Source organism: Folsomia candida, unplaced genomic scaffold (genome assembly GCF_002217175.1).
Source record: "Folsomia candida strain VU population unplaced genomic scaffold, ASM221717v1 Fcan01_Sc003, whole genome shotgun sequence".
Classification (NCBI taxonomy): Eukaryota; Metazoa; Arthropoda; class Collembola; order Entomobryomorpha; family Isotomidae; genus Folsomia; species Folsomia candida.
The window spans coordinates 178,237-193,577 of NW_019091195.1; the positions used below are offsets into that span (position 1 = coordinate 178,237).

The 15,341-nt window shown below is 35.5% G+C and overlaps 7 protein-coding genes across 10 annotated transcripts; 3 read left to right on the forward strand and 4 right to left on the reverse strand.

Annotated features, from left to right (window-relative positions):
• Positions 1-712: 712 nt before the first annotated feature.
• LOC110847305 (superoxide dismutase [Cu-Zn]) lies at positions 713-1,560 on the reverse strand. 2 transcript variants are annotated; one of them, XM_022094230.2, is made up of 3 exons: positions 1,427-1,560; positions 1,136-1,351; positions 713-1,061 (listed from the first exon to the last, which is right to left on the reverse strand). In XM_022094230.2, the coding sequence occupies exons 1-3, from the start codon at positions 1,493-1,495 to the stop codon at positions 807-809; spliced, it is 540 nt and encodes a 179-aa protein (XP_021949922.1). In that variant the 5' UTR covers positions 1,496-1,560; the 3' UTR covers positions 713-806. The 2 variants fall into 2 exon arrangements, with proteins under 2 accessions (XP_021949922.1, XP_035705869.1); XM_035849976.1 differs by having other exon boundaries at positions 1,136-1,354; positions 1,427-1,552.
• A 266-nt stretch (positions 1,561-1,826) lies between these two features.
• On the reverse strand, positions 1,827-2,730 carry LOC110845913 (superoxide dismutase [Cu-Zn]). The gene is made up of 2 exons (XM_022092468.2): positions 2,322-2,730; positions 1,827-2,222 (listed from the first exon to the last, which is right to left on the reverse strand). The coding sequence occupies exons 1-2, from the start codon at positions 2,613-2,615 to the stop codon at positions 1,965-1,967; spliced, it is 552 nt and encodes a 183-aa protein (XP_021948160.1). The 5' UTR covers positions 2,616-2,730; the 3' UTR covers positions 1,827-1,964.
• Positions 2,731-4,182: 1,452 nt separating this feature from the next.
• Positions 4,183-5,700, reverse strand: LOC118434765. Its single transcript, XM_035848942.1, has 3 exons — positions 5,534-5,700; positions 4,805-5,222; positions 4,183-4,730 (listed from the first exon to the last, which is right to left on the reverse strand). Exons 1-3 carry the CDS (start codon positions 5,698-5,700, stop codon positions 4,377-4,379), a joined length of 939 nt encoding a protein of 312 aa, XP_035704835.1. The 3' UTR covers positions 4,183-4,376.
• Positions 5,701-5,810: 110 nt separating this feature from the next.
• LOC118435019 lies at positions 5,811-8,785 on the reverse strand. Its single transcript, XM_035849994.1, has 4 exons — positions 6,874-8,785; positions 6,647-6,811; positions 6,455-6,537; positions 5,811-6,317 (listed from the first exon to the last, which is right to left on the reverse strand). The coding sequence occupies exons 1-3, from the start codon at positions 7,879-7,881 to the stop codon at positions 6,463-6,465; spliced, it is 1,248 nt and encodes a 415-aa protein (XP_035705887.1). The 5' UTR covers positions 7,882-8,785; the 3' UTR covers positions 5,811-6,317; positions 6,455-6,462.
• A 169-nt stretch (positions 8,786-8,954) lies between these two features.
• On the forward strand, positions 8,955-9,927 carry LOC110847455. 3 transcript variants are annotated; one of them, XM_022094401.2, is made up of 3 exons: positions 8,955-9,109; positions 9,177-9,251; positions 9,347-9,927. In XM_022094401.2, exons 1-3 carry the CDS (start codon positions 9,062-9,064, stop codon positions 9,800-9,802), a joined length of 579 nt encoding a protein of 192 aa, XP_021950093.1. In that variant the 5' UTR covers positions 8,955-9,061; the 3' UTR covers positions 9,803-9,927. The 3 variants fall into 3 exon arrangements, 1 of the variants encoding a protein (XP_021950093.1); XR_004834433.1 differs by having other exon boundaries at positions 8,958-9,109; positions 9,324-9,925; XR_002547647.2 differs by having other exon boundaries at positions 8,961-9,109; positions 9,327-9,925.
• A 597-nt stretch (positions 9,928-10,524) lies between these two features.
• Positions 10,525-12,453, forward strand: LOC118435018 (gustatory receptor for sugar taste 64e-like). Its single transcript, XM_035849993.1, has 6 exons — positions 10,525-11,297; positions 11,370-11,563; positions 11,650-11,758; positions 11,825-11,922; positions 11,988-12,077; positions 12,148-12,453. Exons 1-6 carry the CDS (start codon positions 10,577-10,579, stop codon positions 12,295-12,297), a joined length of 1,362 nt encoding a protein of 453 aa, XP_035705886.1. The 5' UTR covers positions 10,525-10,576; the 3' UTR covers positions 12,298-12,453.
• A 1,421-nt stretch (positions 12,454-13,874) lies between these two features.
• On the forward strand, positions 13,875-15,303 carry LOC110845876 (retinol dehydrogenase 12). The gene is made up of 3 exons (XM_022092407.2): positions 13,875-14,300; positions 14,372-14,962; positions 15,045-15,303. Exons 1-3 carry the CDS (start codon positions 13,998-14,000, stop codon positions 15,210-15,212), a joined length of 1,062 nt encoding a protein of 353 aa, XP_021948099.1. The 5' UTR covers positions 13,875-13,997; the 3' UTR covers positions 15,213-15,303.
• Positions 15,304-15,341: the final 38 nt, after the last annotated feature.

Genomic DNA, 15,341 nt, shown 5'->3' on the forward strand with positions numbered 1-15,341 from the left:
TTACGCTATTTGAGCAATTAACAGCGAGGAATTTCACACTGTATTCCACGCCGCATGACACAAATAGATTTTTTGAACTGATCAACAGTAGGACTGCGAATTTGAGCGAAAAAACAAAAGCAGGTCTTTTTAAGAGGTTCGCCCTCGCCAAGGCGTATCTTTCTCTTATCGAAGAGCCAAGAATTATCGGTGAGGCGACCAGTAGGGAAAGATCAGAACGACATCAAAAATTGGAATCGATCGGGAAACAGGCAATTATTCCGGGGGAATATTTTCAAATTTATAACGGATTTTACTCGTATGGAGAATTAATTTCGAGACGGGAAGACCTTAATCAAGTGGCATTCGCATCATGGTCTACAGAGGTTGACATAGTTGAACGGCAACTTGCGTTGCTTTGTTGGAATGAAACTGTAAGTCGGAGTAAAGAGCCGTTTTATCCGGTGTGGAAAGGATGGTCGGTGTTTAACTGGGGTGGGAGGAGTGTTTTGAGGAGAATGTGGATTCTAAGAGATTCTGGAATTGGTGAAATGTGGTGGAATTTGAAAAGAAGAAGAAGAATTAGTGGGACGAAGGGAAAAAAGGAGAATTCAAAGAACATGGGACAATTTTATAACGTGTTTGTAGCATTAATTTTGGGGTGCTTTACCAGTTTGGTTTTGTTCGGGGTAGAATTTGTGTGTGGCATGATATGCAACTTTACGTCAAGTGGTTTAGCGTGGAAAATTTTTATTTACTTTCCACTTTTGATGTCGGACATATTCAAGTTAAAATTAAATTAGCCACAAATTATGTACTACAAAAATTTAGAGGACACCAATGATACCACATGCAATCCTGGGGCCGGAATTTCCATTCATACGACTCTCCGGATTCGATCCTCTGCCAAGATCATCTTCTTTTTCATGAATTGCAAAACCTCTCCCAACAATAGAATTAACTCCGTTAAGTGAAATCAGAGAATCCCAGATGTTCACGGTAGCCTGACCAGTGGCGTCTGCTTTGATATTTCCCAAGTCGCCGACGTGTCTTGCATAATCCCACGGTCCACCGTGGGATTGCTAAGATAGATACATACTTTTTAAAGTGAGTATTTTTTTTTGTATTGTTAAGCCCATCAGATTGTTTCACGTACATTCCAGGGGTTGAAATGACCTCCAAGAGAATCGCACCCTTGCCTAACGTCGCCAAATTGATGTACATGAAATCCGTGAACTGTGTTTGGCTGTAATCCAGATATTTGACCAGTAATATAAACTGCTGATCCGGAAGGATCTTGATAAATTTCCAGGACACCGTTAACCCCACTTTTCTCATTTCCGATATTGAAACATGCTACGGCTTTGGTAATCTGCTTCGTTTCATATGATTTTAGTTGTAATCAATGTTTCAATGTTTCCTTAAAAATGTACATAGGTATGTATACCTGCTGAGGCGGCTGCCCTTGTGATTGGTGAATTAAAAGAATTCCAACAACCAGGATTTTTGGAATCATTGATAAAGGTGTTATGTGGGCTTTTTTGTACGATAAGTTCTGCGATGCACACGAAAAGTAAATTATTAAGAAAGATATGAATTATGTAGGAATATGTGTCATGTTGTGCATAAGTGCATAATTATTGCATATTGCGGATTGATGTGCATTATGGCCAGGCGCTCGTGTAACCCAACAGTATATTTACATTGATCACAAGTATCGGTTGTGTACATTTGTCATTATTGTGTTGGATAGGTTATTGAACTACTTAATTGGATACCGTATCTTGTGATGCATGCGTATGCATTTGAATTAATGCATATGTATTTAAATCCTTGCAAATAATAACTGTTTAGTGTTGCAATGTCAAACTAAATATATAATTTCAGATTAAAATTGTATCGAGATTATTAAACACATTTCTTAACTCTTCATGAAATTAACACAAATATGGAATAATTATACATTGACTTATTTGCAACCATATTCATGAAGAAATCCCCACAATACCACAGGCCACCCTGCTCCCAGCATTTCCAGTTTTCAATGATCCTTCATTTCCTCCTTTGCCTAGATCATCTTCTTTCTCGTGAATTACAAATGCTCGTCCAATGATTGAATGTTCGCCACTCAATGAAATCATCGTATACCATATGTTCACCACTGCGGTTCCATTGCAATCAACTTGAATATTTCCGAGATCACCGACATGTCGATGATAACTGGAAGGAGATCCGTGATTTTGCTACAAAGGAATCATGGCAATTATGATAATTATGTAAATCTACGATAATTACCAAGTTAAATAAGTACATATGCATCTCAAAATAAGCGAATATCTTACCTGATGCGGATTGAAATGGCTCAATGTTGAATTACACCCGTCTCTAACGTCTCCTGATTCATGAACATGAAAGCCCTGCTTCATATTTGGGTTCAGTCCGTATATCACACCGCTAATGGAGACGAATGATTTTGGCGACCTTTGTGTAAGTTCAAGAGATCCGTGAATCAAATTGCTTCCAACATTGAAAACTACAATGGCCTTTTTCACTAGTGCTCGCTCAAAGGAAAGCACAAGTGACATGTAGCAAGCCAAGAAGAATACGGTGACAAAAAACGATCTCATCATTTTCATTTGAAGATGTAACGAATAGCTAAATTAGAATAATAAGACTAACCAACTGAAGGAAAATCATGCTATGAATTGTGCACCTTGTAGTGCATGAAACGAGAATAAGACTTCAACTAATTTTTGCCGGATTAGCTTATATAAAAAAATTGATAATGATGATAATTGGTAATTATGTACATATGTCTGTCTCCCAAAACAGTTGTTGCTCGTGTTTTTTGTAATATTTCTGTTAAATGTGACCTTCAAAACAGAGTGTGGAGTCTAATCGATTAGTTTACAAATTAAACTACTTTCCGGGAAGGCTGAAAATAAGTAAATCAATTGAGGTAGTAATGATTACTTTTTTCAAATTTATGGAGTAAATACGTCAATTCTTGTGGCTCCTCGATTAGGTTGTGGTTGATTTTGCATTATTCCGAGAATAGTTAAATGCAATTCAGTTATACATATCATAAATCTCCAAAAATTTATGAATTACGTACATATTCGTAGAATTTCTCTAAACAGGATCTAATTATTGTCGTTGTATATAAAAATCACGATGAACCTTTGCCTTAAAATATGTACATTACATTCAATAATTTATTAATTGCGTAAACAAAAATACATACATCAAACAATTTGATCTGGTAAAGAAAACAACAAGTTGGCACTAATGCTTAGGTTGTGTCTTAATAATCTGTTGCGTCTGAATCGTATGATACGGACTGCCCACATTTCCAGGCTTTCCAACGTATTTGCAAGCATGGCACACTTGGACGCAGCAACAGCCGAGAAAGACGCCAAGAAGGTAATTTGTACAACATGCAGATCCCGTTCCTTCCTTCATCCACACGAAACCGCAAGGAAAACAGCAAGCCATCAGTTTCTCCCATTTCTCTAAATCTTCGTGAGCCGACATCTGCATAAATATAAAATTAGTAAAAAATGAAAGGTCGCAATAATGTGAGAAACGATGAAATGAACCTACCTTTCGCAGGAATTCGTCAAGTTTTGAGTCAAAAATTAGTTTGCAGCAAAAGTTCGTGATCGAAAGCAAAAGTTCAACTACGCTTTATTCAACGAAACAGCTTACTTGTTATATTTAGATTTTTGCATACGTCTCGGTTTTAATTGAATCAATTATCGTCAGCAAAGTGGACGTGTTGAATTTTGTATTACTGTTACTATTTATATTGAAAACTTACAAATATATTCATAAAACACGTATGTATTGCGTGTGTATGCACATCCTGTGTAGATTATAACAATCTTTTTGATATCTAAAACTGTAGTACTTGAACAGCGGAAATATCGTGATTAACGAATTTTGAATGGGATGATAACAAATTACATGCATTGCTAAACCATTTCAGATGAATTCTGCGGTCATTTGTATGTATATTCACGTCTAATTTATAACCTGCTAAATTTTATCAAATTATTTTGCAAATTTTTTTAAAATTAAAAAACCCCGTGACTTGCAAATTTTGTAACAATGCAATGTATATATTTATTAGAAACTATTAAGTCCAATATATGTACATAACCAAGGATTAAGAACATGCAAATTATGGAAAATATTTTAATAAACCTGATTTAAGGGCTAGGACACCACTAAATATAGTAAGCAAAATTCAAAGGACAAGCTTTGTACAATGTTTTAATGCATTAGTTAAGTGTGAAGTGCGTTCCACAGGATACATATGGCGTCAATTTGTATCTGATGATGATTACAAATTGTTGTTCTGAGATGATAATGTGGAGTGCTAAATATTTTTTAATCTAAAGCATGAATTTCGTTCCTTGCGTAGTATTCGTGGATCTAAAACTAATGGGTCGTCCCCTCCTTTTATGTAATATTTCAAAAACCAACAATATAATGCCCACTACACCTCCAAACCACGGGAAGCTAAAAATCCAAAGTAAATTAACCAACTTCATCTTCCGTTTTGATTCAGCCCTGATTTCTCCAGTAGACATTTTGACTCCTAAAAGCCCCCTCTCTACAATCAATGGTTGAGAAAATATGCCCTCCACAATTTGCCCCTTCAAAATTGAACTTGCTATCAATTTTTGATGATTATGAAGGATTTGAAAAATTCCGAAATCTCGCATCCAATTTAATGGCTGTTGGATCTGAAATAATTATAGTCTCTTAATTTATGAGTACCACTGATTAAATTTTGACAGTAAATAATAAAATATATTACCAAACTTGACGATACGGCAATCGCTTCAAAATTTTCAATAACTTCGTCTGAAATTTCATACAAGCGTTTCCCAAAACTAAGCTCGACTGCATTGCAAAACTGCTCCAACAAATTCGCTTGCTGGTCAAAAATGACTATTTTTCCAGAAACCAATCCATCAACCAAATCGTCTACTAATTCACCCGAAATATCATTCAACGATTCAGAATATCGCTTCAAAATGAAAGAAAAGTCATTTTTCCTAGTTTCCGAGACTACCAGTTCTGATAAAAATATGCTCTTGATCTGATTCACTATAAAGGAATTTTCATTAACTGGAAGAACTCGTAAGTCTCCTCTTATTCGTAATTCTGTTGCCAATTCATGAAAATTTTCATAAAAATTGCATCCTCTGGTTTGGTAAGTAATGCAACGAGTGCTGAACGGTAAACCCCATTAATCGTGACGCAACAAAACATCCACAAGGAAAAAATGAGACGAATATGACAATTTTTTGGAATCTGTGACGACGTCAAAGATTGTTCAACTAGAAGTTTTAATATCCATTTACCGTCAATATTTTCAGATAATTTTGCAAAATGGTTTAAAACAAGTACAACCACGATAATACTGATGGCCACGAGAATTGCATAAAATATCAGGTCATGCGATACTACAGCCTGTTTTATTTTTTGTAAAGTTTTCTGACTTTGAATTTCTGACGACATAAACCTCAAGATTGATTTATACCCTGAGTAAAATAGGTTAAATTTCTCTTCAACTTTTGCAAGTTTTTCTACAGTATCTTCAATTTTGAAGTAGACAGCGAACTTTGTCGTTAAGTTTGAATCCTGATTACAAAAGGTGAGATTTAAATATTCTGAAAGGTATCGAGATATTAATGCTTCCTTGAACATGGCGAGATTACCATCGCTATTTGGGGATGCTAACTTTTTGTAATGTGAAATAATTATGCTGTCAGAGATGCTGTAATTACTCGCATAGGCGACTGTCTCGGGTGCGAAGAAGTTGTTAATCCCTGTTATTTTTAGACAGTGATTTTCTAATGGGTTTGGTGTGGTATAGTATATTAAATGGACAAATAATAGGAAATGTGATAGAAAATATGCCATTTTTAAGTTTTGCATTTTTTTGGCAGTTCAACGTGATGGCAGGATGACAAATTGCAATTGGCAATTGATAAACCGAAAAAACGGACTGGAGAATTTTACAATTTATTTTTTCTGGTGGCTGATTGTGAAGGTTAATGATAGTGATAGTGATTACTGCAATTTTTCTAATTTTATATTGCTATTTAATTTCTTACAAGTTGATAACATGATAAGTACAAATAAATATTAATTGCTTCATATTGTTTTTTGTTTCCTTCCAGTATAAAGTTGCAACAAAAATAATGACAAGACAAGAAACTACTTATTTATAAACTGTCTCTGGTTCCTTCCAACAACTCCACTCCATTTATTTCACGTTGACGCGAGAAGTTTTCGCAATCCATTACACATGTAATTCCCAACTAATTCAGTTACCAAAAACTTTGTAACTAATTTGATGCCAATATTTATAATTGTACAAACTAATAAATTGCACACGATACAAAGCTACCAGTAATGATAGAGTAATGATATAAGCAGGTAAATAAATAATTCATACAAATAATTTCATGCCAAAACTCCAGCCGTGGTTGATCTGAATTGAGTGAAGACAATAAGAAATGTGATGGTGGAACTCAGCATCTGCAAAATGAAATGTATTACATATCTTCATCTGCTCAATACATTTATATATATATGTAGGCACTAATTTCTCTCATCGTAAAATGCAAATTGAGACGAACATACGTACTGAAATAATTAATTTACGACTGACTGTGAAAAATCCGCATGCATCCAACTCAAACCGATTTTCACTAACTAGGCGTCGTAAGATATCAAGCTGTACTGCAAACTCGGGAAATTTTGCTAAACTTGTGTTATCCAAATTTTCCAAACTCCATTGAAATTCGTCACCCTATTTAAGAAAATTAGCTAATATTTATTGTAGTCCCTTTAATGTAATAATTAAATACTCACCGCCATTTCAATTAGATCTCCCAAGTAGACAAAAATTCCCAACCTTACCAAAGTGAAACCAACAAAGACAATGATTGCAAAGGTTCCCGTCTTCAACAATTCCCTGTCCTCGATTAATGACTTCTCCCCAAAATCATTAGGGATGGGTGGGTCCAATACATAAACAATTAAAAGGTGCAGAGCAACAAGCAGCAAAAATTGAGACATTCCAGCAAAACAGAGCAAAAATCCACCAGAACATTCACCAATACTTTTTGAAATACGAAACAATTCTCTTAATCTTGTCGAGAAGATTTCAATAGATTTCAAATTTTCAAATTTTGACAATTCCAACTGTATGGAAACTACTCGAAATTTTAAACATTTTATATAATAAAATAAAACCGAGACAAAAAACACGAATGCTAACTCACAAATTCCATGTGAAACGAAAGTTGCCCCCAAAACTAGATGAATATTAGTGACAGAAATTCCAAAAAGATAAAAGTTGTCATTGCTCTTGGGTCCAAATATCTTTTGGAAATCTTTGGATCCAGCGGCTATGTTTCCAATAATATTGGTCATCGCCCCAGCACTGAGAAAATAAAATAATGGGGAAAACGGTGTTGGTAATTTCCTATTTTCTCGGACGACGGCATTACTGCAAGGGAAATTAGTATCGTATTTCTGAAAACTTTGCAACAATTCGTAAATAGAACGTGCTTTCCACAACGTTATGAAAAAACAGATTAGTCGTAAAATATATATCGTAGAAATGAAACCAAAGAAAGCAAATTGATCGGTAGGATTGGATACGTGTCGAAACCAAACATTTTGTCTAATGTAGTTTGGAGCGAGTTGCAAAACGTGGAATGCTACCGAGAAAAAGATGATATAACAAAATAATATACTCCGTTTTATGCTATTTTTATTATTGGAGTGGAACGTTGGAAATATTCCGATTAGGCGAAATAATTTGGAAAATTTATTAAACTCGGTGATGACCGAGTGACCCACAATTTTTGTCATTGCACAAAGATTAGAGGTAGCTGATTGATAATCATGATATTTGCTTAGTTTTAGCGTTTTCTGCGATAATTGGAATAGTTTTTGTGATGGTATGCATGACTAGTGTCAAATTGCTTCATAAATAAAAATGCCACGCCTACGAATCTAATTAATAACGCATGACACTAATTAGCTAATTAATTCGTATGTGCAAATACTTCATACGAATTAATACGTTTGTCTCTAATCCACCACCGATGAACTAATTGACGACTTTTTTCCTTACATGCCTATGTGTTCAGAAGTAAGAAAATTGGACAAACAATCATAATTGCTATACGAAAATATTTGTTCCTTGAAAACTTGTTATTGCAAAGTCCACTTTAGCAACGTGATACTAATTGAGGTAGACAACATGACGAAGCTGTGTGGTGGTACAAAGTCCAAGAAATTTGCATTGTGCTGAAAAAATTTTAAAACTGTTGTGGATTATTCATATCTCTTTTGTTCTAAATTTAAACCTGGTCGGCCGACTCCCACTCAATAAATTTTTATCTAGTGCTAAGAATATCCCGATCAATTAGTGCTTGTCGTTTTACGAGTACGCCTTGAGAAAAAATCTGCTTATAACTGGTGCTATTATTATAATTAAAGCCACATGTGCATGAGTAATTGTTTGTTTGTTGGAGGCATGTCCCATGATATTCCGACTAAATATAAATAATTTATACGTTTGTGTGTCCTCCGTTTTAAATAAATTCCACTCGCAAACTTCCTTTAAATAAATATCCGACTTTTGTACTTTGGATCTGTTGTTCAATACAAGTTTAAACGAAATCATTTGCTCATGCGGTGTCCCTCACGGAGTCGTAATTTTCCATGATATGCATGTATAAGTAGGTATGCAATATCGTATGTAATGCAGCCTGTTCACACAATATTAATTAGCATCACAATGTTATATGAGCTATAAATAGCTTGATAGGTTCATTCACTAATTGTTGAACTGTCTGCTTTTAGCAGAAGTCAATTTTGTTCTACGTCGGAATATCATTATGTAAAACGGGTTTGGTGGTTGATCAGTAGGAAGTTTGACTATTTAAATCTGTTCATCTTTTTCAACAGGTGCTATTTGTAAAGAAGCAGTGCTCCGAATAGAACAGAATTTCATCATTCTCCCAAACACAATTAAAAGTTAAAAATGCTGTTCATTCAGCAAATGACGAAAAATAAGTTTGAAGTTGCAGAGGTAATTTTCATAAATTCAATTCCCGAATAAGCTAAAATTCTAACTTGTAACCTTCATTTTTTTACAGTCAGAGAAAGTGATGCACTACTCAACAAAGTCCAAAAACAAGCAGAAGAGGGCAATTCATCACAAAATCTCACAAGTACGTTTCAAAAATAAATTTCCGACGAGTGACTAACAACCCTCGCTAAAAGGCTTAATACCAAATTCTTAGTAGATTTATGTATTGTCCAACAGATCCTGGGACTGCATTTGACGAAAACAAAGTCGGAATTAGTGGAAATTCCGAAAGAAAAATATAAGCTTTTCAATCCAAGTGAAAACCGGGATGTGCAAAATCCTGACCTCGTCGAGGACAATAGACGCGTTCCGTCACTGTCAGGGCAGACTGATCATGGACTTGAGACTTCGGTACAACCATCATCCAGTTCCGGTCCCCGTCAACGAAAGCTTACCCCGCCACCACTCCCACCACATATATTTTCTGCGTTTCCATCTACACAATCGAATAGGAAAGGAAAAAATGGAGATGGTGGGAAAACTGGGAATAATGCCCCAGTCAAAAAGGAGGCTGTAAAGGGTCCACATGTGCCTAAAGATTCCTGTATCAACGTAAGAATAGGAAGGTTGGTTTACAGAAAATATATTCCGAGATTGCGAATTATTGTAGAAGAAGACCCGATTGAAAGCTAGTTAAAAGTCGTTTGTAAATATGTATATACTAAAAATGTAAATACTAAAACTGTAATATTTAATTGTATTTATTTTTTATATGAAAAGAAAGAATAAAGATTTGAAGATCATTATACGTAAGTACATAAATGTTGTTTATCGTATTTATATTAAATCATGTCCAGAAAATGGAAATGGTGATGACTTCCAGTATATTCCAGTTTGATTTGATTTATTTGGAATACATTTTTATGAGGAGTTGAGAGGTGACTACATCTCGTATTCCCTCTTTGGCGTTAAATACATACTTATGTGTCAATCGTCATATGTATTTAGTCCTCGTAAATATCATTGATTAACTTACTCTATAGGGTAGAATATGGTTCGCTATTGTGAAAGCAAAAGCAATACAACTACACACATTAATTCATAATTGTAACAACAATTGACACCTGCAAATAAATAGTATTAATTCTTCTACTTTCCTCGTCACGTAGTCCCCTTGCATTGAACTATGTACATATGCATGCGTGACTTCCATGATTCGAATGCATATACTGGTAATATGTACAAATAATGTATCACATTATTACTTTTTACGACTTGCCAATAAAATATCGAGTGATACCATTGTTGGCTCTCGGAAATTAAAAGTCTTCTTCCTTTTTCATGCGAAATCGATAACCAATTTTAACATAGAGACCTATGTATGCATGAAGGATAGCAATCATTTGCAGATTGAAAGTCGTAGAGTTTTTATCTCGGTACACCTCACATTGTAAAAACTTGTGAAAAATGGAATCCCCCGTGTCTTCCGCCCTGAAACCCATTTACAAGGTGGGCAAGTACTTTGGGCTGCTCCCAATACCTCCAAAATTTTTATCCCCATCTCCTCCCACTACCACCGTCCCCACAACCACCATCCCCACCACGACCATTGTCTCTCGTCACTCCCATCTCCTCCTCCCCCTCTACTCAGCCTACGTCCTTGTGTCCAACTTGACAGTGTTGGGATTTGCTATCGTCATCTTTTTTAGAGAATTGTCCTCTCCCGATCGAAATTTGGTAGAACAGTTTCTCGACATGGTGTACCATTCGCATATTTTGATCACCATCACCGTTTGCATACACCAGTCAAGGCACAACATTTCCGAAAATCTGGCCGATTGGAATAAACTCGAAGTACTTTTTGAAACTTTTGAAAATTGTGGAAATAGCAATCCTCGCGAAAGCGTGTCATTTAGAAAATCAATAAATCTACCAACATCGTTTGCCGACTTGATCGAAATTCTCCCCCGAAACGATCAGAAAAAGCATAACAAATTTATCACCCTGTCAAAATGGCTGACAGTGATATACGTTGGGGTCATCTTTGTCGGAGCGGTGTCATATTTCATTACAATTTCTATTAATGAAAATACATCGTCGATCAGTTCCTATTTGGACGAGGCAGCCAAGATCTATGTGATTGAAGAATGGTGCACTTGGTGGAGTGGAATTTATGTCATTTTTATCGGTATGCGTCATCTCATCATTGTTAAAATGAGATTAAAGTTTCGCTGTTCCATAATAATTATTTGACGTCTAGGTCACACAATGGAGTTAATTTGGGCCTATGGCGACATGCTGTTGGTTCTATTTTCGCTATGCATGTCCTACCAATTCAAGAGATTCAACCGGATTGTGGAGAAAGCATGTACGAGACAGAAAATCGGGAATATTCATCCCAGAGATATCGAAGACTTGAGACTGTTTCATTGGGAAATTGCTAAAGTTATCAAGGTGATGAATGCATGCATATTTTTTCATGATGAAATACATATTCACCTAAAAATTGATTTGATTCTTCTTGGCTCTCATTGTTCCAGAAAACCAATAAAATTCTCTCCGTGTTAACCAGCACGGTCTTCACGTGCAACATTTTGTACTTGTTCTCTCGAGTGTTTAATGGAATCGAGGCAGATCTCAAGCATCCGAGTTGGTTTATAAACTTTGAGGCTTCCTACGCTTTCACATATTTAATATTGAGGATATTTCTGACAGCCATAATTGCGACAAAGTTTTCGTCTGAGACTACAAAAAGTTTTAAAGTACTGGATGCAAAAGGAGACGTCACTAATTCAGAAACTGAGTATTTATTGGTATTTACATAATAAATCACTTATTATGGTTTAGAAAATTATGCAAAATAATATTTTTAATTTAGATGGATCGTTTCTGTATTCAAGTGCTAACATCCAATTTAGCCATATCAGGGAGCGGGTACTTTCAACTGAATCGTGGATTCATAGCTACAGTATGTACAATTAACCTTAATAATAGTGCGTATTAAAATTTTAGAATACAAATTTGCCTTTCTGTTGCAGTTAGTGAGCGCTCTGATAACTTATGAAGTCGTAATTCTCCAATTTTCTGTTGCATCGAGAGTAAAATTGTCCAAATCAGGAGTACTAAATACAACAATGATGCCTGTAATACAATTTCTTAATAATGTGAATGAAACGTATTCTCGGTAAATATGTACTAATTAATTTAATAGGCATTTAATAATGCCTTCTCCACAAGAATATTTTTCCAACCTGCTAGCTCAGAGCTCTACAAGTAAAATGAAATGTCATCGTGATTACGCTAACAATGCACATGTCAGACATGTTTCGCACGGATCTTCTTGAAACCAGCACTAAAATCTCAAGGAACTAAACACAAACAATAGTTAGTATGAAACTCAAGCACTTCTGCAGAATTCAAAAAGTTATGAAGGTTTTAATTTTGCGAAAACGCGCATTTTCACCATGCGAAACTATACAGAGTTCACCTCTCCGCTGTCCCATTTTCTCCTGCGCTTCTCTTCACTAGGTCATACGTTTTCACTCAAAATTTAATTGATTAATTTCCTAACCAAGTTCTCATCCGATTTTTTATATTTGGCTTTTACATAATTTTTTAACACTTTTGAATATTTAAAATAAAAATTAAGTTGTTATCAGTGGAATTTTTTAAGGATTTGTTCAGAATAGGATCGATTTTCATTTAAATTTCTTTCACATTGCATATTTATATTTGTAAACTTATTTGACAATAAAAAAACCAAACATACCAAGTTCCCTGTGTGATAAGGGCCAGCATCACACAAAGTCATAAGATTTTTGTCTTTATATCTCTTTAAATCTTGTCTTGTCTTGACTCTTGTCTTTAAATCTTTAAAGACCCTCAACGCGAAAGAAATAAAAATCCATTATTCTGACTGAACCAATTTTGAAAAATAATTTCACTTATAAGAAGTTAGTTGAATCCATTTTAAACATTAATAAGTGTTAAAAAATTATGTAAAAGCCAAATATAAAAAATCGGATGAGAACTTGGTTAGGAAATTAATTAATCAAATTTTGAGTGCAAACCTATGACCTAGTGAAGAGAAGCGCAGGAGAAAATCGGACAGCAGAGAGGTGAACTCTGTATAGTTTCGCATGGTGAAAATACGCGTTTTCGCAAACTTAAAACCTTCATAACCTTTTGAATTCTGCAGAAGTGCTCAAATTTCATACTAACTATTGTTTGTGTTTAGTTCCTTGAGATTTTAGTGCTAGTATCATGAAGATCCGTGCGAAACATGTCTGACATGTGCATTGTAAGTATGTGTGTGTGTATTATATGTATGCACTATATGTATTTATGTCAACTTGCTATTTAGTTTGGCAAAGCTACACAATATTTTGCTTATCACTTCATTAAATATAATCAAAGAATTCATAAATAATGTAATGCCGTTCGCTAATGTTAGGGTTATACGATTTTAATACCATATTGTCTTGCTGGATACATTGTAAACACAATACCGAGGTCCACATGTTTATTTAGCCCAATCTACGTATGCATGCAATTATATTTAAAAATACATATGCAAACTTGTGTATACGTATATGTGCAAAGTCGACCAAACAAAAAATCATCATGCCTCATTATTATCACGCAAACGTTGTGTGCTATACATACGTGGCTTGAAGAGCTACCTCATGACAGTGACATAGCAATTTTGCAATAAAACTCGTCCACAACAGCCACAGAGCTGTACACATCCCACATAAAACAATAGTACATAAAAGCGTGTAACACTGATTCATGTTCAATCACTTTGCATTCATTCGTCTTTTGTACGACTACTTTCTTCCTATGTAATTCATAAACTCTGGCAATATATTTCCATAAATAATCCAAAATGCTTTGTTGTCTATCGGGTTGGTTGTGCTCAACCCTGTTTTATTTCGCCATCCTCCCAGCAGCAGTTTTGCTGGGAACAAAGCTGATAATTAAAAAACTTCGGGGAAAGGTCGACCCTACAAATGAAGTCGATATCCAAGGAAAAACCGTGATCGTTACGGGAGCCTCGGACGGCATTGGGAAAGTGACGGCGGAGGAGTTTGCGATCCGTGGGGCTCGAGTCATCATGGCGTGCAGGAATTTGCAGAAGGCGGAAAAATGTGTGGAAGATATCCGGAAGAAAACGTCAAATGGAGAACTGGTACATATATAAAGTGTAAACATCAGTATATATTTCTGTAAAGTGTGATTCATTTAAATTTTATTCGCCAGATTGTTATGGAACTCGACCTCTCAAAATTATCATCCGTGCGAAAATTTGCGTCTGAATTTCTGCAAAAATACGGTGGTGACAGTAACCCAGGTGGGCTTTCTATTCTCGTTAACAATGCGGGAATCGTTAATCCGCTTGGGGTCAGGAAAGTGACGGAGGACGGATTTGAGGAAACTTTTGGAGTCAACCACTTGGGTCACTTTCTCCTCACAAACCTCCTCTTACCCGAGATTGAGAAAGCCGGTAACAAGTCTAGTGACCCAAGCCGTATCGTCATCGTCAGTTCTGGAGCGCACAACTGGGGTCAACTAAACTTTGATGATTTGATGTTTGAGAAAACTCCATTTGAAGATTTTAAAATCCTTCCAAAATTATATTGCAATTCCAAATTGGCAAATAACCTGTTTAACCTTGAGCTCGCGAAGAAGTTAAGGGCCAAGAAAGTCAACGTTAATTGTTACGCATTGTGTCCCGGATTTGTTTTAACCAATATTGAGACGGATGCTTTAAGAGAAACCCCTCCGCATTGGTTAATTCTTAACGTTATTCGACCCATCCTAAAATTTGTGATGCTTAAGAATGCGAAAGAGGTAAACAAATTAAGGGGAAATCCAGAACGGTTTTTGCATGTTAAATGTAACTAACTAAATTTAATACGCTTTTGTTTTGCAGGGCACAGAGACGACGATATATTGTTCCCTGAGCAAGTACTTGACCCATCATAGTGGCGAAATGTACAGGAATAGTGAATTTTGGGATTACAGCAAGAGACCAAAACTGAGCGAAAAGGATGCAGCCAAGCTTTGGGAAATGAGTGAAAAGCTCGTGAAGCTGAATTAAATAAATGTTACGACTTTTACTCTTTTACTTGTAAAGTGAAAATATGGTTATATGAAATATTCAAATTAAATACACAAAATTTTAAAAGTCATTGAGGGTATTGTCGATTAGTTCGCACCTTGAGAAACT